At 43.1% G+C, this 21,092-nt stretch overlaps 1 protein-coding gene across 1 annotated transcript in view; it reads left to right on the forward strand.

The window, feature by feature from the left end:
* Positions 1–21,092, forward strand: part of T265_00993 (hypothetical protein) — a gene marked incomplete at both ends in the record, with an annotated part of 50,749 nt that overhangs the window by 26,356 nt on the left and 3,301 nt on the right. Inside the window, 4 exons of the mRNA XM_009164908.1 lie at positions 5,464–5,810; positions 9,241–9,349; positions 12,220–12,441; positions 17,236–17,348. Coding sequence (XP_009163172.1) covers positions 5,464–5,810; positions 9,241–9,349; positions 12,220–12,441; positions 17,236–17,348 — 791 coding nt within the window. The remainder of the gene's footprint in view (positions 1–5,463; positions 5,811–9,240; positions 9,350–12,219; positions 12,442–17,235; positions 17,349–21,092) is intronic.

The raw sequence follows: 21,092 nt of genomic DNA on the forward strand, positions 1-21,092 counted from the left end.
TTCACATGAATACTTTTGGCTAACTTGATAGTCGAATCATAACTACCTTAGAGACTTCAACACACCTGACCCACTGCTAATACCTGCTGGATTTAACCCTGGCGAATTTAGTCCAGCGAAGAACCGTTGTCTTAGTCACCAGACAGACGTTCCTGAAGCTTGCTATTACTTTTTGGTGACATGGCTCCTTGTCTTACTTTATGAGAAACGGATGTCGCACCACCCAGCTGTAAGTTTAATGGCCTAGGTAACCTTTTGAGATTCCGTCACTTCTGGAAATCCCTTGGATGTGTCTTTGAGGTACTGCCAGTTTAAATTATTCCTTTCGTACCTAGTAAGCAGTGAACCAAGCAAGGGCTGCAGTGGCTATGGGTATCGACCGTTTGTTGATACGTGTGTTTTCTCATGTCCCTTCTCTTTGACATGCGGAAATGCACATGCCAGCCATTTGCGTGCGTGACCTTACCTTCTACAGACTATTGATTCATATTGTGTTTCATATGAGTCATGCCTGTCAATCTCGTCATAACACTAGTTTTTAGCAACCAGTTGTTTTTCTCTCATACGCCTCAGCCGTGCAGTAGCAGTTCCAACAAGGAATGTACGTCATTGCTGAAAACACCTTCAGAGGCTAAGGAAACAGGGATTTCTGTGGATCAACAGTTCAGGCCTTCTACCCCAAGAGAACAAATATTGAGATCGTCAAACAATAACAACCGCGCAGCTTTAAGTTCTCCCAATTAGGTTAGAAGGGTATCCGTTATTGAACAGGGTTACTTTGGCTACGACTCACTATTTAGTAATGTTTCATTTCATTATCATTATGTGAGGAGCGGTTACCTAGAACTACGTTCAAGTGATGTACTTTGGAGCGTTGCAATATCAGGAAATGATAATGCTACTGCAACCCCTCAGTCTCCTCAGCATGTACTGGCAGATTGGTTTTTCAGCTTTATTGGTATACTTCATATTTTTGAGTGTTTCGAGCGTATTTGTGTAGCCTTGAACTACATGAACGCCTCTTCTACTGTTGGTTATAGCCGTTGTGACGTTTTTAGCCCTGAAACGAGTTTCCCATAATCACCTTCCATCAATGAAGACCAGCGTGTCGTACGATCTACTCCACATCCCATTATAGGAATGAACGGTTAATCTCCCTTATCTTAAGCGCTTACGCCTACTCCTAGGACAGTACACGTGAGGTTCAGTCAACTCTTTAGCGAATTTCAGTGGCTGCAAACTGTGCGCCTTATATGTAACCTTTCAAGGCATGTCACAAATTCAGAAATAGACTGGGGAACCGTTATTCACTGGTCTATCCAACTGAACTGATGATCAGATCGTGTGCTCCTTCTCTTATCTAACGCTTGGAAAGGATTCGCTGTTTTCTTCATCCCGTGATATGATGAAGGGATAGGCTGGTCACGCAGAAGGGAAACTGCAAGAAGAAATAATTTGGTGTGTAGGAATATTGCTATTATCTATACTATTGTTTGGCATAAACCCACGACAGTCTGTGGGGTGACCCCATAGCCCGCGTCTTAAAGACTAAGTGGTATCAATCGACTCTGAACTAAATTTGGCTTGCCAGCAATGCGGAAACGCAGACAGTCCGAAAATCATTCACTTTATGACACTTAATTTCTGGGTGTGATAAGTTTGAAATAATGTGCACAGGGAGATTTTGCGGCCAGCATACACGTACGTATTTGTTGGCTCTGTGATTTGGGTGTGATTTGTGAATGTTTTGGTTCACTAGTCCTCCATGTATTATAAAATACAACTGCTCAGCTTTCACCATTTTCGTTCAACAATCATTGTTCGTCGACTCGGCGGTTCTCTTTTCATAATTTGGTCTATTCCGTTAGGTTTACATGAAACAATGTGCAATCAAACAGGGCAGAACTCACGCACCGTGAGCAATCCACTGGCAAAGTCCTATTCCGGAAACGGACACTAACACACTTTATTTCACGTAATTTGGAGGACAGGGATTAAGTTGTTTCTTTTTGCCTAATGCTTATGTTGATTAGCATCAACTAAAATTTGTACGTTCTCATAAACTAGCCGAGGGAACATCTCATACAGGTGCAGCTCGCAATCCGGAAAATCCGGTGGTTAACGGACCAACCCGCACATTGAGGCCAGGCTATTTTTTTCTACAGATAAATGTTGCTGTATAGCCGTCCTGATTGGCTAAAGGAGGTCCTGTAAAACCTAATCAGCACAGCTTGTTTGTTTACATGCGCACCGAACTAGATGAGAGTGGAGGCACATTTGTGCGATGTTTGTTTGAATTTTCTATGATTTCACCCCACTAGGAATAATCTCACATGTGTGATAGGACGTTATCGTGCCCGTGGAAGGCAGTGCGTCCGTCGTCGCTTCACGGCTTGACTCCTCTGCTTGGAACACAAAATGAGATCACTTTTCCTTCGAGCAAATCATTAGTGTGTGTGTGCGTGCGTGAAACGGAAGCACCATACTAGCAGTGATGAGTGCTTCTAATGGTTTCTGGTAGTAAGTCATAGTCCCTCCAGCGAAGAGACTAATGTTTTGTGTGCTCATGTGTGCCATACTGGGTGGTTCCACGTTGATACTCCAGGTGGATTGACTTTTGACAAATACAGTCTCCCGTTCTTCCAGGTTGGAACATGCTACCGCTGTGGTAGTTTACCGGCACCCATCCGCTGCCTCGCTGTTTAGCTTTTTTGGGTGCTATATTTGGGTGCCATAATTATCCACCTGTCTAGATAGTGGCCTCTCTGACAGTATCCCAGCCTTCATATAACCATGAACTTCACAACTAAAAATACTCACGTGTAATATCGGCCGTCGCATGGTGCCATCAGCCCAGTTGCTTAAACTGTCGCATATATCAGGACGCCATGGGTTAAATAATGGAACGAATGCTGGAGAACCCTCGAGTTCAAATCGCTGCCGGTGTGAATCTTGTGGGTATGAGAACGCAGACAATATTGTCCTAATATTTTAAAATATAAGTGCAGCACAAACACTAGTGGAAAAAAATTGGTCTCCATAATACCAACCTAGCTGTGCAATGGCAGAGTGCAACCTAAGTTTTCAGAACACGGGATCTATGAACATAGCCTTTATAATCCAAGAGAAGACTTCACATACCTCGATAGTTGTATTAGCTCTAACCGCAGTGTGTGACGAAGTCAGTGAATGAGTCTCAAAATCAGTGAGTCTCTCAGAATCATGTTTGCCACCTTGCGTCACTTGTCGCGACCGAAAGCGTGTCACTGGGTCTCAAAGGTCACGTGTCACGCTGTATCGAACCGTGTGCGAACCATGACCTAAAACGTCTTCCGGTTTTTGTCCGCCGATGTCTTCGAGGTGTTGCTGATACTACAGGGTGTCGGCGAATTCGTAACCAAGTAACTGGAAAATGAGCAGAAAACTGCGATGCTCAGGTATGCGCCATGCGTGCTGTATCGTCGTCTGCCTGTTCTCCTCCAGAATAGCGTAAAGTGCAAGGTGGACAACACATGACTGGGCAGATGAGCTTGAAAGAGATATTGAACGTTCGTGGTGCGGTTGATGTGGTCCAACTTTAAGAGTGGAGTCCCGTTTAGCCTTCCTGTACTTGGCCGGAGGCCTTGCAAGAAATACTGTTTAAATGGCGCCGATAGCCTTCTTGTCACTTTCCAAATTTACTAGTTGTTTCAAGGCACGGGTACTTCAAATGACCTCCGTAGACTAAGTACCAAGTCTCTCATTCTGTTTTTTATGTTAAGACCCTAAGTATAACTGAACAAACCGCATGTTTTATGGAGCGAACATCAACACGGACGTTGCTGTCTCTGATGAAGATAGCGATAGGTTGGTGCTGCTGCTGGTGCAATTTTTCGCCGCCGCTTCCTGTAGATCGTCTTGGGACTTCGAGTCAAGCATCGTTTCAGAAACCTGGTTTAATCGTACTACCATCCTGTTTGGATCTCTCCCTTTGCCTCGATTAATGACACGGATTACTGTGTGGTTCAGTTTAGATTGTATTACAGCTTTGTTTTGGGCTTAGCGCATTTAAACGCTGTGCTTGTTGAACTTCGGACCACCATGTATTCAGTTTTGTTTAGTCCACTTCTGTTCAGAGAGCTTTTGCCTACATGGCGTCATGACAACTGCAATTAGCCAATGGCAATATTGCGTTGCCGTGTGAATTTCTCTGGGGAACGAGGTACAACGTGGGCACGAAAGACTATATGGTCTGAGGCGGCACGTGTTCCAGAAAGAGGAAGCCCTGAATATAAGCTCATCAGTGAAACTCAGTTGCTATGACGTTGATCTGGCTGCGACAAACATGTTGTAGTAAGCAGAAATTTCGTTTGTTACAAGAACAACCCGAAATTTATCATTGCGTCTCGTCTATTTGGTGGGTGAGGGTGGCGCGTAAAAGGAGCTTAAATAGTATTTTTGTTGTTGAGTGAGAGTGATAGCCTTTGGCGTTGTAGTTTGCGTAGGAATTTTTTCGAGCACAAAGGGACTTCGAGGGCAGCCTCCCTTGACTGCCTTATGGCTTTTTACCTGTGTGCAGACATGCAATACGCAACCTTAAATGTGCGTGGAGCGCTTTTATGACCTGTTTCTAGTCAAACCACCCCAGAAACGCTATTCCTGAGTGCCTTTTGCATGTCTTATGGGTTCAAGCCTTGATGTCTAATTCTATATGGCGGCGTAGGGTCATTCAATCGCTTGACTCACGCGGCAATCGTAAATGGTCATCTTTTTTAGACCGAATTTCGCCTAAGTGAAAAAGCCGCAGGTGAAATGGAATAAATGCTTTGTCACATTTGTGTTCGCATGGTCTGATGAGACCTCACTGAAATTACTTTTTGGTGAATGAATGGTTTAACTTGGGAATAGCAAGACAGTTTCATTCCCATGGTGTGGGTTAACGGCTAGCAACCGAGAATCCCGGTAATAAACCCAAGATTAAAACTTACTAACGAAAGCAGCCAACCTCTGGCCGCTAACCAGGGCTATTTTAAAGCTTTGTCATTTGGTAATTGTAGGTGTGAGGTGGTCATCAGCCTAGGCAACACGGTGATTTCAGCTGGCTTCTTTTACCTCATCAAAGGATAGAGCTCCATCAAGGTGAATTGATTGTAGGAGAGGTTCAAGTTTTAACCGGTCTTCGTTCCTTTTTTGTATTCTTTTAGTCATCGTACCCATAGTTATCTTCTCTCTCCGGTCGATAGCAGCTTTACATATACGCTTTGATTTTACCAGTGGTTGGTTATTCCTGGAAGCAAATCAAGAAAGTACTGGTTATACTTCCAACGGACTTCGCATATGGAGACATATTTTACTGCTTAATGCCTTACATCATCAGAAAGGATACCTGCTCTGATGTTGAAATGGCAAGTCTTTAATTGTCTCTTGTTAGTCTTATAACGCCATTCACCCTACCGTTCATTCGGTGTCTGCTTACAACTGTAGATCGGATACTATCTGGATGAGTCAGATCATTGGAGTTTGAACGTGGACCAACTGGAGGAGCTGGTGGAAAAGGCTCGTGGTGAATGTGTACCGCGTGTGCTGGTTGTGATCAATCCAGGTAATCCAACTGGTCAACTTCTGTCTAAGGATGTGATCAGAAATGTCCTAGAGTTTGCACACCGTCACAGTTTGGTCGTATTGGCGGACGAGGTATATCAGCACAACGTATACTCACCTGATCGTTCCTTTGTCTCATTCAAACGGGTTCTTCATGATATGGGAAGTTCAATATCCAAGGAACTTCAGCTGGCATCATTTATGTCATGCAGCAAGGGTTTTATGGGAGAGTGAGTTCTTCTATTCCACCGGTGTTCATATTAGGGACAATGTGTTGAAGGCTGATGATGAATTAACCTACTTTAAAAGAAACAAAAGTAGGAGCAGTAAAATTTGCAAAAAAAGTTGTTCCGAAGAATCCAGAACAAGCCGGCGTACCCTAGCTCATCAACTTTTGACCATATGATTTGCTGTTGTGAGCGGCCGATGACTCTACGTAAAATTTTTATGCAATCGATAGAACAAATTAAATGAGAGTGTCGGATTCAATCAGGCCAAAACCAACAGGGAAGTGTCGGAAAGCCGTTATGGCCTCTTTGGAATAATTTCTGTCCTTAATAGGGCTAGGTGAACTTAAAGGACAACGCCGTGTCCTATGGATCACAATCGGGCGTACCATTTCTCCCCTTACGCATATAGGCCCTCATGAGTGCTGACTGTGTCTTTGAACCGGAACAAAGTGGAAGTTCGTGCCTGACAGACGGAATAACTCTGGGCACATTTGCACGGGATCAGTTTTCTATGGACATTTTTATTCCCATCTGCCTGGTAGGTTGAGAATATGGACAGAATTCATGCTTATTTTTTTGTTCACTGATAAAGAGCAAGATATGTGCGGTACAGATGCAAGTGGGCACTCGTAAGCACTCAGAACGCCATCAGCGAAACAGCCGATTATCTTTCCTAGTTTGGTCATGCATACAGTCCATTAGACCGATGGTTTAACAAATTTATATGGCGTCAATACCTAGGTGGATACGCAGGCATCCAAGCGAAACAGGCCGGACGGTGGAAACTGCGACGAAACAGATTTGGTCCATAGTTAAACCGGCAACAGATGATTGTGAAATTTCGGAAGCCATTTCCTCATCGACATACATCGTTTCTAGCTACGAACAGAAAAACCCAACACTCAACAGCACAGGATAAGAAGGTTTNGATTCTGGTGTGAAGTTCCCTGGCCGTCTGTCCTATGTAGGTAGTCGTCACAATAATTTTGTGGACACAGTCCCTGGTTCTGTTTGTCGGAAGGCAGTACTTCAATTTTTGAGAACTCTAACACGGCTAACATAAGGGTAGCTTTCCAGAGGGGAAAACACTGCGCTCTGTATTGGTACAATTGATGGACTGTTCAAGGTTTTCTTAGGCTAATTCTGATCAGAAAGCCAAATCAGGCTTATATAAATAGAATCAACTTCTTGCTTCGTCTGAATTGCGTTAGGTAAGGTGGAAACTATGCCAAAAGGTATATTCTCTTTTATCAATCTTCAATTAAGTTTCCAGTACAAAATGTGCATACGTCCGCCTTGCATTGACGGCCATCTGCTGGTCATCCTCCAGAAAGAGGTTTGCTGTATAAACGTGAAGTCTATGTGGGGCTAACTTGTAGTCCAGTAAGTTGCGTGCACATTTTGCAAGTTGCGACCTCGGCTCCCTTCTGTACACACTTATCTTCCATTATTTGTAATTCGGGTCCCTAATCAGGCTTCTTCGTGTTCATACCGGTTCTCCATCACTTTAGGCACACTTGAGACACCTTTCCCTTTCTCGATGTTCAAATACCAAGACGACCGACCGAACCATGTACATGTCAAGCAATTGGAAAAAGTTTGGAACTGACTGAAAAGTCATCATTTCAGAATGGCTTGGCAAATAATCGGTAGTTTTTAATTGGACAACGTTTGCCTTTTGACACAAAAGCTTCATCAGACCAAGTGAGCGGGTAACCAAGTTGGCCAGGTTTTACAGCAAATGGAGAACCAATCAATAAGATGTCTTCCTATTAGCGCACTAGATCAGTGTTGAGTGTCATTTAATAGCTATTCTCGGTTAGTGTGGTTGGCAAAATTTCGCGTTGATGGGCTGTGGGAGTTTCCAGTTATTTCCGATTGGGTTTGGTTCCTTAATCTTCCACTTCAGGTTGCTCCATCTAATGATTCACGGGTGCCACTGGTGGATTTTCGTCGGTCTTCGTGGGCTTGTGATGGTTGCAACAAGTTAGTTAGGGGTGAGGTTAAGTGGAATTCAGATGCTGACTACTCCTGGTAACCGCACACCAACACGTGTAATCTCGACTGATCCAAAACCGTTCTCCAAACGCTCGCCAGGTTCACGCCTTCTATTCTGTTGACACTGGGATGCTTGGTGATCTCTACCGCCTCGGCTGTCAGTCTCTGTGACTTGGACCATTGTCCTGGTCTCAGAACTCCAACATTTTCCAAATCTATTTCGTGCCATGTGTCCAGTGCATGTTCCGCAATTGCACAGTCTTTCAGTAACGCTCGATACATTTATTTGCGTTTCTCGGCTGCCTGTTTACTTTCCTCCTATGTTCTTCGATTCTGGTGTGAAGTTCCCTGGCCGTCTGTCCTATGTAGGTAGTCGTCACAATAATTTTGTGGACACAGTCCCTGGTTCTGTTTGTCGGAAGGCAGTACTTCAATTTTTGAGAACTCTAACACGGCTAACATAAGGGTAGCTTTCCAGAGGGGTGAGAACTCTACACGGCTAACATAAGGGTAGCTTTCCAGAGGGGAAAACACTGCGCTCTGTATTGGTACAATTGATGGACTGTTCAAGGTTTTCTTAGGCTAATTCTGATCAGAAAGCCAAATCAGGCTTATATAAATAGAATCAACTTCTTGCTTCGTCTGAATTGCGTTAGGTAAGGTGGAAACTATGCCAAAAGGTATATTCTCTTTTATCAATCTTCAATTAAGTTTCCAGTACAAAATGACCGCAGGACAGAAAAATTCACATTTTAGTCTAAAATCCATGGGCTGACCAAGCCTTAGGCTATACTCGTCCATTTGCACGAACGAGAAGAGTGTGAAGCCATTAGTGACACATCGGGTCTCGCATGCTAGACGGGCGACACGTCCAGCAATTTTCGCCGTATGTGATAATTCGGTGCCAAACTTCCCGCTCCTAAACACCCGTGATGGTCAGAGATGAAAGCCCATAGCATCGGCAACTAATCGGCGTATCTGTCGTTTGCCAGCTTTGGTTGGTGTTACGGTTTCCTTGAGAAATCTCTAATGCAACTGTGTTGTCTCCTTTACCTGACACCACTGCGGCTTTCACTCATCCTTCTACCGGCTGGGCGTGATACCAATGAGTCCACTGGAAGAGATTTTACATTAACTCACTGACTTTACTCAGTGGTAGATGATCTCATTCTAAAGAACAGTTATTGATATAATTATGTGCACATTCACCCAACCCAGTGTCTCAGTAACTACTGCCCTTATGTTTCCAGTGTGAGTAAATTGACGCACCCAAACATACTTTCCAGTTTTCATTTGGTTGGATGATCTCCGCACATGAAAGTCGTAAGAATAAATTTACTTACTCCATACCATTCTCAAATGTCTGTAATGAACACTGATGATCATGACTGGTCACAAGGATTTCCGATTATTGTTTTCATTTCGTTTTCAGGTGTGGACTCCGTGGTGGCTACTGCGAACTAGTCAACTTCAGTCCAGACGTCCAGGCACAGCTGTACAAGTGTCTTTCAGCTCGGCTTTGTTCCCCCTTGCTTGGTCAGGTAATTAAGTAGTCTTGATTGCTAAAGTCGTGTAATTATGTGTACGCCGTCCGTGTCACGGTGAGGTATGGTGAACACACTCCAGGCTATATTCTGTGCGTTCGTTTAGAGTGATTTATCCCTTATGCAACGGCTCCTTGGAGCATACTCCAGATGGTCTAAACGGAAGTCAAGGTTTATCACTGCGAAGGTTATTCGGATGCAAAGGCAAAATTCATCTATGTCTTTTCCGGGTGTCCGTGATAGGGAGAGGTGCACAACTGTTCTTATAATTGCATTGAGTGGACCAGGTCTGGTGGAGGGTAAATTACACGCTGTGTCTGACCGAGCGCCATTAAACATGCCGTGCTTATGTGTGGCATTCCAGTCGAGCTGTCAACACAGAGTCTCTCACAGGCGTTCATTCATATAACTTTGGGTTTCGTTACCTTAACTTCTTATTGGAAGACTCCAGTTGGTTATCATATTTCTCAGCATGTAGCGTGGAGTTTTGGGAAAACTGTTTGGTGAAAATAGCGGTCAAAACATCAACATCCCGAGATGTCCTTAATAAGTTCGCTCCCTGTGTTTAGCATTGTCTATTACCGACTAAAGGTGTTGACTTACAGTGCATTGCCAGAACTCTAACGGTTCACCTTTGAAAGAAAATATGACATTCTGCGCATCCAGCTAAGGTCAAGTGAGATTTAAAAGTCTGCTTTGCTCTAATTGTCTCTTGACTGACTGGTCATTGACTATTTTAGCTGGAAATCTCACATATGGCTTGACATTTTACATGTTGTTGGCTTGAAATTTTATTGAAAAGTTACGGTGAATTCGTGGCCAGTTCCCACCCACCTGGTAGGTGTAGGTGGGATCGTTCAAATAAACATTCGTATAGCAGTTATAAGCCTCGAATCTAAAGAATATGCGCCCGCCGATTGGTCTTGAGTAGCTGGCAAGCACACCCAGCGCACACTCCACTGATTTTTTTTAATCCATATAGATAACTGCTTCTACTACCACTGTAAGCTCAGCGCAGTGGTATATCATACAGGAGTCACAATTTATACATACTCTTATGATTTGCAATGTCGAACTGGGGTGTGTCTTGACCTGGTCTTTCTATCATCCTCAGAATGCCTCAGAGGGTATTCGAAACCACTATGACGCTTGGCGATAGATGGTACGTGGGTCTATATCAAATGAGTTCAACATAGTCAGTAAATCAGCTACGGCAGCACCATCCAGTTCTGTCGTCCAGCTTTTGAAGCTTGCATACTTCAACGAAGTTTTCGCTCGAACATTCTGTCGATTGTTCAAGTTCCACAGCATCGAATTCTGCACTTGATCGTCCTAGTTCATGTGCTACTTATTAATACACAAGGTATCCACCCGTATGCGAAAATAATTCAGCTATTACTTCGTTGTCAGCTCTTCTTTTTGAGCCCTTATTAGATGACTGAGTAGGCCACTACTCTGCATAGTCTGTAACGCGTCTGTAATTTGAATTTTCAGAAAATTTCCCTACTTCTGGTAACACAGGACTGTGGACCGTACAAACACTTAGAGTTGCATTGGTGATGTGAATAAAGTAGCGAAACTTCCCACTTGCACTCGCCCTTGCAGTCTGTTCGATGCAAGGGGTTTCAGATGTTGCTTATTGAATAACTCTTCGGTTCATGCAAAATTATCCACAAACAAGAGAACTGGGCTTTGGTAGGGCAAAGCATAACCAGTATCAAGGCCTTATATACCGAATGGATGTCAGTCAAATCGACATACGGAACCACAGAGCAGCGTAGTTCTTTTGTGTGAAAGCTTGAAAAGAATAAGATAAGAGCACGCTCATTCTCTACACTCATGTTGAACTCAAAAAAATTGAATTCGATGCGCAGCTCTTCCACTTAGTCTCGACTTCAAGACAGATTTGGAATGGGGGTTTGGCTGGCAGCCATAACAGGAACTGCCTAGCTATCCTGGATTGACCGAATCAGAGACATTTGGTAGTTTTGTGAATATAGTGTGCATAGCCTGTGGATGTTCATGGGTCTTCTTGAAGTCGTCTTACAACAGTTATCCACCTGACTGTGGTGTGACCCAGGGTCTTAGTTTCAGTGGCTTTAGTAACCAGGCCATTGAGTAAGTTCTATTACAACCACTTGTTCGCGGTTGGTTTTAGTCTTCATCAAAGGCTCCTTTGTATGTTCGTGCAGTGACAATATCATGGTATCTTTAAATAGCATTGAGACTCGTGCTCTTACTGGTTATGGCCGATTAATCGTGTTCAGCTTGCTGACAACATATGCGCCTCAGTTGTTTGACTTCTTAGTCGTTGGTGGGCTTAATGAGTTACAGAAAACCGATAGTGCGTTTCAGTTTTCGTTAATTTTTGGCTATTGGGGAACCGAACGAGTAGCATACACAGATGCTAACATTTGGCGAAACACACCCACTTGCAAATTAAGTTGGTTTTCGGAGAGGACTCAACTGAATCCCCGCCGAATCTCTCATGCAGCGCAAAGGCTTTCTCGTATTTCAGTTGGTACAATATTCGAGGTACCGCAGTGTAGTTTCTTGAGGACGCAAACACCACTGCTGCTGCTGAGTTCATCTCTAGCAGAACACCTCCAGTTAGTTAATAGACAGACCGACTGACGAACTGACAATCGAATCAAAAGCGTGTAAACTCTAACGACGTATCACGAATAAGTTATCCAACAACTTAGAGCATTGTATCAAGCATACTAATTTTCCCGTTAATTTCGTGTATGACCTCGAGTTTCTGGAACATCAATACGCATTCGACTATTAAATAAACAGATTTTCAAAAAGCTCTCCGTTACTGTTGTACACAAAAAAATATTCACTGCGAGTTTGCTCTCCTACAGCTGGCAGTGGATGTCATTGTCAATCCTCCTGAAGTCGGTGAACCATCGTATGAATCCTTTCAAAAGGAGAAAGAGTCGGTACTCAGTGACTTGAAACTTAAAGCCCAACTAGTATCGGAGTCGCTGAACTCTCTGCCCGGGTTCTCTTGTAACCCTGTAACTGGAGCTATGTATGCCTTTCCACAGCTGAAGTTACCACCAAAAGCAATTGAGGCGGCAAAAGTAAGTTTTTCTGTGTTAATTCTCCTAATTTGGAATGGTCTGTTTCCACAGAAGTGGCTTAGTATAGCTATTTGATTCATCTTTGTTACCTTCAGCCTCTGAGAAAACGCTTATCCGCTGTCCTGGTATCATAGAGTAATACGGGATCCAGTGTATATCGTGTATTAAGTATCTATATTTTACTACCATATGGTATGTATGCGAGTAGTTGATCTTGAAATGTCATGCAACTCTTTGTCTGAGGAGACGTTGCAAAAAAGGAGTCTGTACGCTGAGCATTTTATTGGGATCACTTTGGTACTTGGATTCAGCATACGGAACAGTGGTCCTCTACTACCACGATTGGACATCGTTACGTGCTTTGGATGTGTTCACACATCGATTCATTCAGAGTTTTTCACGTTTCTGAAGCCTGAATGGTCATGTGGAATACTTCGAAGTTGGCAGTGTTTTCTTTCCCAATTTTTTTCTGCTTGGGTGCGAAGAGGCCGGGGATACGGACGAATCGATTGCAAGTCCTGCCGTTTATTGGTAGATTTTTCCTTTAAAAGTAAAAAACTTGTGTTCAGTGAAAGTTTTACTATCTTATAGCATTTTCTCAACAACTACCGGTCTCGTTGTGTCATCTTCCAGAAGTCTACGCTGGACATTAGTTATCTGACACTGAAACATTAACATTGAGGAAAACCGTGCCAAAACTCCATGAGACTTTGTTTGCACAGCTACGTGTGTCTGTAAATTGCTCGTTTCATGCATATCCCCGATTGCTTCCAGCACGTTTATGCAATGTTTAGAAGGCCGGATACTTACAACCACTGAAACCCCACCAGGATTCTGACGATCCTGGTATGTTGACGGCACTCTGGTCATCAGCAAACCGGGCATTGAGGATTTCCTCACAAATACTAATAATAGCGCGCGCAAATCGAATTTGCATGTGAAAAAAGATAAAGGGATGTCTTTCTTGGTACATTGAACAAACGGTAAAAACCAGACACAGCTACCCATCTGGAGAGAACCCGGTCGAGCAGATATTTTCATTTCAACTTTAAACATGTCAGGAAGTTGCTCGCCCCTTTTGGTTATAAGCTTTAGTATAGAGTTTTGTTGAGTAGATTGGGGGTGTTTCTACAGGTTAATGGCCACACACAACGAGTCCTAGATAGATGCAATTGATCGACCCCATTGGTGCGGAAACAAAGCAGTGGCTTCAGGTGGTAGTGTTACTCATCTTGGGACGCTAAACTGGTTCCAAACCACTCGGTCAACACGCAAGGAGCGAACTTAATCCGTTTGAAGGATACGCAATAACTGACGGAGCAGGCCACAATGCAGAAATCAGAATGGGTGTTGTATCGGTCATACAGCTGAACATCTAATACTAAGGGTGAAAGCGCATGAAATCCATCACGAGAGATAATCCAGGGTTGCTAGATATCTCAGAGCGTAATTTGGAAATTGCTGTTCACACACTGGCTGATCACCAAGTGAATTTCAAGCAGTCTACATTACCGAGGCACGGGTTTTGCAATCAAAAAGGACGCCTCACGAAACTCCATTAATCAGTCACACACCAAAGAGAGCAAACAAGTCAGATGGCGCAGACATGTCACTTACCCAGCGGAGCTTACTTGTATGAGATATCACACGGTATTCCTTCTACCGTTCTTATCTTCCCCATATGCGCCTAATACTGAACACTGGCATACGAAACCCAGCTTTATCACTCACACATGTCCACGATTCGGCAAAAAGAGACCAACCCCAAGCCGCTCTGACCAGTCTCATAAAGAACTACATCCACTCCCTCTATCTTCCTTACTTCGTCTTTCCTAGATCACTCACGTTTTCGTCTATGACTAGCACATTGTAAACAGGATGCCATTCGCTTGTTAAAAGTCCGCCAGGAGGGTTGAAACTTGACTCCTGGTTTATTTAAGCTATTCGATAATCTCTTCTTGCATCGCTTCGTAGAAATATATGTGGAAATATTCAGAGTATTTACGAATGACAGCGTGATCGGGGCTCACCACTCCAACGACCGTTGATACATGATAGAATAAACAAGGACATGATAACAAGAGGGTGAGGTGAACAACTCAGTCCGGTAGTTCTGGCCTCTCAGCAACCGAGACAGCGAGACAGAATGTAAATAGTGCGCCAAATTGCATACTGTTGTATCGTGAAGCACTACCATTTCAATAACTAAATGGTCGTGTAAAACAGCCCTGAAAGGCATACTCTTTTGCTCACTTTAGAAGGATTGTGAGTTAAGTGACCGCGACAAAACCACCAAATGGTTACTGAAGTTGTGCATTTTAAACTTATTTTATTCTTCTCTATCCTCTTTGCCGCTCAACCGAAAAACCTCAAAGTTTTGCACGAATTCTTCCTTGGTGAGAGGAAAATTTGAAACTTTAAATGTCTCAATACTTATACCTTCTAGCGGTGTGGAAATAAAACTAATCAAGCCAGAGTCTACATAATTCGCGTGCTATCCAGTCAGTAAAGTCAGCTTAAAAACTTTACGATCCGTGAACCCTGTCAGAAGGGTAAAAGTGGTGAACCATCGAGCTACTCACAAGTAGACAAACGTTCTACTCATTATTGGTTCGAATGGTCTTCCTCTTACCTTAATGTGGTAATCTTGATCAATCCGCAAAAGGGGAAAGGGTTCAGTTATATTTCACTCCCTATTAGAGCTCATCAACAGTGCATTTCCTTGGCAGTGTCCAGACTTTAACTCCGGGCCGTTGTACTAACCCAAATTACCGCGTCAAAAACTCAAAATCCATTCACATTTCGAGCGATGCGATTGGTTTTACTGATACCTTGAATAACAACTGGGCATTAGCCCTCAGGAACAGACTTAGTTTCACTATTGTTCAGAACAAACATCAATCGTTGGAACTATACTTCCTGTCGTTTGTCCCCTGCACCATAGCCCCTCAGGCTGAATACGATAGGGAAAGCCGGTTGCCAGTTTATGCTCTCGCTTATTAGACATCAATTTTCTTGCCATCACGCGCAAGAGATTAGCTGTAATTTCTGAGCGAAACCGGAGATACTCTCCATTAATCCTCTTAAGCTGAAAAGCAGGAGCGCAATAGCTTCGGATTCAACTTGAAAAAAGCATCAAACTGGACTCTGTTCCTCTTGCGCACCCAGAAATAATAAGCTCTTCTAACTCCATAAGCAGTAGTCCCTCTTCAGGCGAATTGTTGTCTTTTTGGTGGTGTACGTTCTCTAGGATGTTCCTGTAATAAAGCGAAAATATTTCGGCCGAATAAATTCAATCTCACCTTGGAAGGATATTGTCTGAAAGTGCACCGTACACCTTTTTGGGTTCATCATGATCTCAGCTTACTAAAAGCGCTTTGGAGACCGGCTCGACTTTCAACCTTACCAACCTCCACATAGCAGTTACTCCTACGAAGACGCGAAGCTATGGAGATTTCACTTGAAATTATTCTGGTCGTGTGTACATAGAAATGGAAATCATTCCAGCTAGACTCTAGCACTTCTTCCGGTTTAGTTACATAGTGTACTAGTACACTGTTACGTATTATGTCATATTATATCACATTGTATTATTGCATATTATACTATATTGTGTTATATTGTTTTATACTATACTGTGTTACGTTATTTTATATTACATTATTGTACTATGTTGTCGTTGGTTTGTTCGCTGAGTTGTTCAATTCGATCACATTATGCCATTCCACACTATATCACACATTGTTACCATATTCATATCACAAAATGGACATTTTTAAGCCAACAGTCCCTGTTCCCAAAGTTACATCCAGACTTTCGGTTGTGGAATGAATTTCCCTTCCTACCCATTAAAACTCGTACATAGGGTTGAACATCCACAAACAACTAACCAATTAGTAATGGAGGGTGATGGGTAGTCAATCTGTTCTTTGTATTTTTGTTGGGCATGCTTTTAATGCTCAATTGCGGAGCATGTACCGTTCATTGAAGAGTTGTTTCTATGTGATCCGGATCTGCTTCAGGGTTTCCATAGTCTTTAAATCGCAATTGAATAACTTTTCAGCAGATATCAATGTAATTTTAAATATAATAACACCAAGTTCATTGCAAGTGAATTGGAAAAGAGTGAGTGTGGAGTACAATGCAATCAACGTAAATTAAGAAATGACGACATCAGATGGAGACTGCTTTGCAATAACCTCAGCCGCAGCCAAGTATACATGCGCTTTGTTCCTTCCACTAGTCAGTCATCAAGGAGTGAACCGGTTAACTCTGGTTAATCAGTGTAAATTAGTTATCTCCTGAATAAAGCCATCTATAGTTGTTGAGGCGTTGAGCAAAATAATTCCACCCCTGAAGGTTCATTAGCCCTTCAACTATTTACCCAACGTCAGCGTCAGTTATGTCATCCAACATATATTCGACAAAATAATCCATCTTAAGTGCATATTTCTTGCGCACAATCACAAGCATTTGGAACGGAGGCCAGTTTTATGGGTTGTGGAATTTTCACCCTAAACCATGCCTGACAGAGAACGTTCTCCGGCATAGTGGTCTTTTTGGGGCCATATTGGGGCAGTGAATTATTGATAGGACTTCATGATATGAACTTGGGTTGTCGAGCTTTACTGCTCACGTAGTACATGCAAGTTGAGGAGGTGATGACCTCATGCGTAAGTTCGTGCGGGAGAGGTAGCCAACAAGCTGAAAAGTTCGAAAAACACTGCATTAAATCGTGCTCTTTTTGGGCTTAATTTTAAAATTCATTGTGTGCCTAATCTTCTCCTTTCCCAGGATAAAGGAGTGGCTCCAGACTTCTTCTATTGCATGAACTTTCTGGATGAATATGGTATCTGTGTTATTCCGGGGTCCGGTTTTGGACAAGTCCCTGGCACATGGCATTTCAGGTAAGTCATAAACATGACGGTTGAGATTTCATTGCGGGAGTTCTCAAGTTAGAGCAACAGTACAGAATGCACAGTAACGCCTCGTCTACTCCGCAAAATATATGGTATGCCCTTCATCCAACACAAGCGGGATGCTTGCAGGCTCATTCTGAGTAGATTTGCACCATTGCACGCAGTTCTTCTGGGCGATCTGTTCGTGAACCCAGAAGTGAGCTGAATCCTTTGAATTTAAAATAAGTACACTTTAACTAGTTCCATGTACCATGAATCGGGCAACTTCTGAGGATCTGGTATTTTTTGACGGTTCACCAACTGGGCAGTCATATCCGGCTAAGGACTTCTTTTCATGGTCCTACCTAAAAATACCAGCGGAAACCGGAGATATTGTTAGGCTTTGCCCTTGAAGATCAAAGCAAAGTGATGAGATTCAAACAAACTTTCATCTCCTTACCGATTCCATGAGCAGAGAGCTGTGTCCGCTTTGCAGAGGTTTGTCTCAGTCGCATAGCATTACCCCCAGAAGTCCAGCAGATTCATGTAAGAATTTTCGTTTGGCCCATCGTGAGATACTTATTCACCTACACCCACTCTTCAAGCAGAGCAATCTCTTAGCGGCCTCCTAACACTGATTTGGCGAGATGTCTAGCTGACCGGTTCTTCCTCAACCTTGAAAATCGACGCACTTTGTGACCTAGTCACCTGGCCCTGTGTCAATAGTGATTGTTAATTAGGCCTTCTGGAACGACTGTTTCTCGATCGGTTGCACAGCAGCAGTCTGTCTCCCTCCGGTATGCTTGCTTTCGAATGCCCGTTGATATGGTTTGAAGATGATTTCCATTTGGGACTTGCGTCCCCGGCATATTTGGTTCGTTGAAGTTATCAGTGCTAAGCGTTCGGTAACAGATAGCGTTCTGAGAGGTTGGTGTAGCTACCAGTGCTGAACAGATCGCTGGCGCGTGTTTGCTCGAGCTGTGGTTGGGGCACTGTGATTGACAAGCGTTGTGGACAGTCAAGTAGCCGCCCAACTTACATCTGTGGTTACGTCCTCAAGCTGTAGGGTATAATTGACTCAGTTTTTCTTACTGGAGACATTGCGAGGTGCTCCGGATATTAGATTGCCTATTCAGCAGTAGATAATTTCTCTTCTGGCGCACACAGTACGCACACACTGCGGAAAATTGGCTTAACCTCAGACGGGAGTAAATAACGAATGACATGAGAATGGAGCCCAGAATCGCAACCCCAGGGTGAGTTCTTTCGGGTACTATATAATTCATGAATAGCTACTTGGAAGTTATCGAGCCGGAAGAAATTAATTCCTGGTTCAATCAGCTGTAAAACGGTTGGAAGTCATCGTCGTATTCTTTGATGCAGAGAAAACACGAAACCTATTCATCACATGAACGATCTGCATTAAGGGTTTAGAGTTTTCACAAAACATACGTGTTGTGCGTCCTGTCATGAAAAGCTCAAAATATTGGTTGACACTTTTCTCCCAAACTGCTGGTTTAAGATTTGCCCGTAGAAGCCCACAACAAGCTGCTCCGCCACTTTGACTGCTTTTACTAAGACGTCTTGGTTGTCTGTTCTCCGTCAGTCTTAAAACAACCAAAGTTCTTAGTCATTCACCAGCTTACCAGACACGCCCGTTTGGTCTGCCTTTTCATCTCTCACTAGCAGTCAGCACCTTGTCGAAAGGCCTGTTTGTTTCACCCTACACACATCGATCTTAATGCTCAATTGTCAGTTTGGTTGTGTTTCTCAATGTCAACTCGGTTGCAGACCAAGAGAACACAGCCAGCTGTCGATGGGCCTTAGGTGCAGGCGAGAACGCATGCTCAGTGATAGTGTCACTAAATTCTTCACAGCCACATGGGTGCGCAAATAAAGCAGTTTGACACACACGAGCAAAATACTGTCAAATTGTCTAGTCTCACGGATTCGCTAGGTAGTTGAAATGAAATGAAAAGTCAATGATGCCCGAAAAAAACTGGAACTTTGCCATGGTATCGTAGTTTGTCGAAAGCGATAAGGCCAGACTGACGAGCCTTGTAGAGTAGTACTTGGTAGTCGCTATTCACACATGAAATGGAATATGGTATTCGCAATTTACGGAACCAAAATGGGCTGTTGTGTGTAGTCGATTTGTACCGTAACCTTCATAGACCTCACGAATTGGCATGCTTCATCATTCGTCCTTCAGTTCTCGATTAGATGACCTTAATCTCAATCCTATTGTGGAAGTTTACAGGACTAAGTTGTGCCTCTCTGTGACAAGCTTTTTACGGCGAAAGTGAAAACAGTACAAAAGAGGCGATGTATCACCCAGGGCGTACCTTGAACCCTCAATAAAGACAACGTGGAAATGATGCATCTTGGAATGACACTGAGTGTGCTTGACAGCAAAGTTTTGGTTTCCTTCAATTTGCAAAAAATAATCTTGCCTGTTCGAGACAACACAAATGGTATCCTCTCAGGTGGACTGTTACTTTGCCCTAGTCGGTTGTTGGTCTGTCAAAATGACTCCCGAAGTGACTGCAATAGCACTCATGTTATTATTCACATTATTCACGACGTCTGTTTGAAATATTCTGTAGACCTAATCTACCACTCAGTAGACTGACATCATAAACGAGATATTCAGCTGGGCTCCAGGTGATTCTCCCGTGAAAATCAAATTGATATGCAAAGGAGTGTACTTGTTGAGATAATCTCGTTAAAATATCTCCCAGTTACCACTCTGGAAACAGCTGAAAACTAGTTAGAACAGATAGCGCAGGACATCTTTCCGCACTATATTTTCTCTTCCACAATTGCGGTGTTGCACGAGTGGTAATAGCCGATTCAATCAAAAAGTTGGTTGCCTCAGCGACTACTCGCGCCGATGATGAACAAAATACCGGAGACAAGGTTTATCAATTGATACAAGGAACGCACGAAAGAAATTTAAGAGCATGATATACCAAAGCGAAAGGATCCCATAGATTCTTAAAGACATGTAAATTCAAATGCTATTTCTGAAAGCCCTATTACTATGGAAATCTTATTGTACGGTCCGGTTGAATGATATACATAAGGATCCTGAACTTTCCACAAGATAATATATTTGTGGCGAAATTCCGGTATAAGTCCGTCTGATTGGATTCGCACATCGATAACCAGGTTACCTGAAGAGTATGAATTTTCAAAATGTTGACTGAAATTCAGTTACACTGCTTGTTCTTATGAATTTCCAAAAAATTCTCCGCAAAGCAGGAAAACAGTCTTACACGGCAGAATGCACACCACTGTTCGGGTCTTAGAGGTATCATCCTCAGTAAAACAGATAGTCTCATTTATTCACCTCTAAGCCATCCCAACAGTTTGTATGTGATTAATGGTCTCATAATAACCTTGGAACTGAGTCCATCCCAAGAAAAGTAGGATGGTGAGGTAGAATTCGAAGCTTTAGAAACTAAAGCCAACCTGAGCCTATTCGTATTTTTGATGAACAACCACACTTCAAATACTTTAGAATAGGGGCACTTGGATGTGGTACTTGGTTGTTATTCTTCACTTATAACTAATCACTTTCGGTTCCAACATCCATTAATTACGCTCACGTGTTTCACCGTCATCTGATCCACATAGTTCGGTGAATCGGTTTCGCCGGGACAATCGATAACCTATATGGCCTATTACGTTCCCGGTAATTTTGACCTATTGTTCGAAATTTTACCCCCCACAAAACATCGGCGCCGATTA

Source organism: Opisthorchis viverrini (genome assembly GCF_000715545.1).
Source record: "Opisthorchis viverrini unplaced genomic scaffold opera_v5_10, whole genome shotgun sequence".
Classification (NCBI taxonomy): Eukaryota; Metazoa; Platyhelminthes; class Trematoda; order Opisthorchiida; family Opisthorchiidae; genus Opisthorchis; species Opisthorchis viverrini.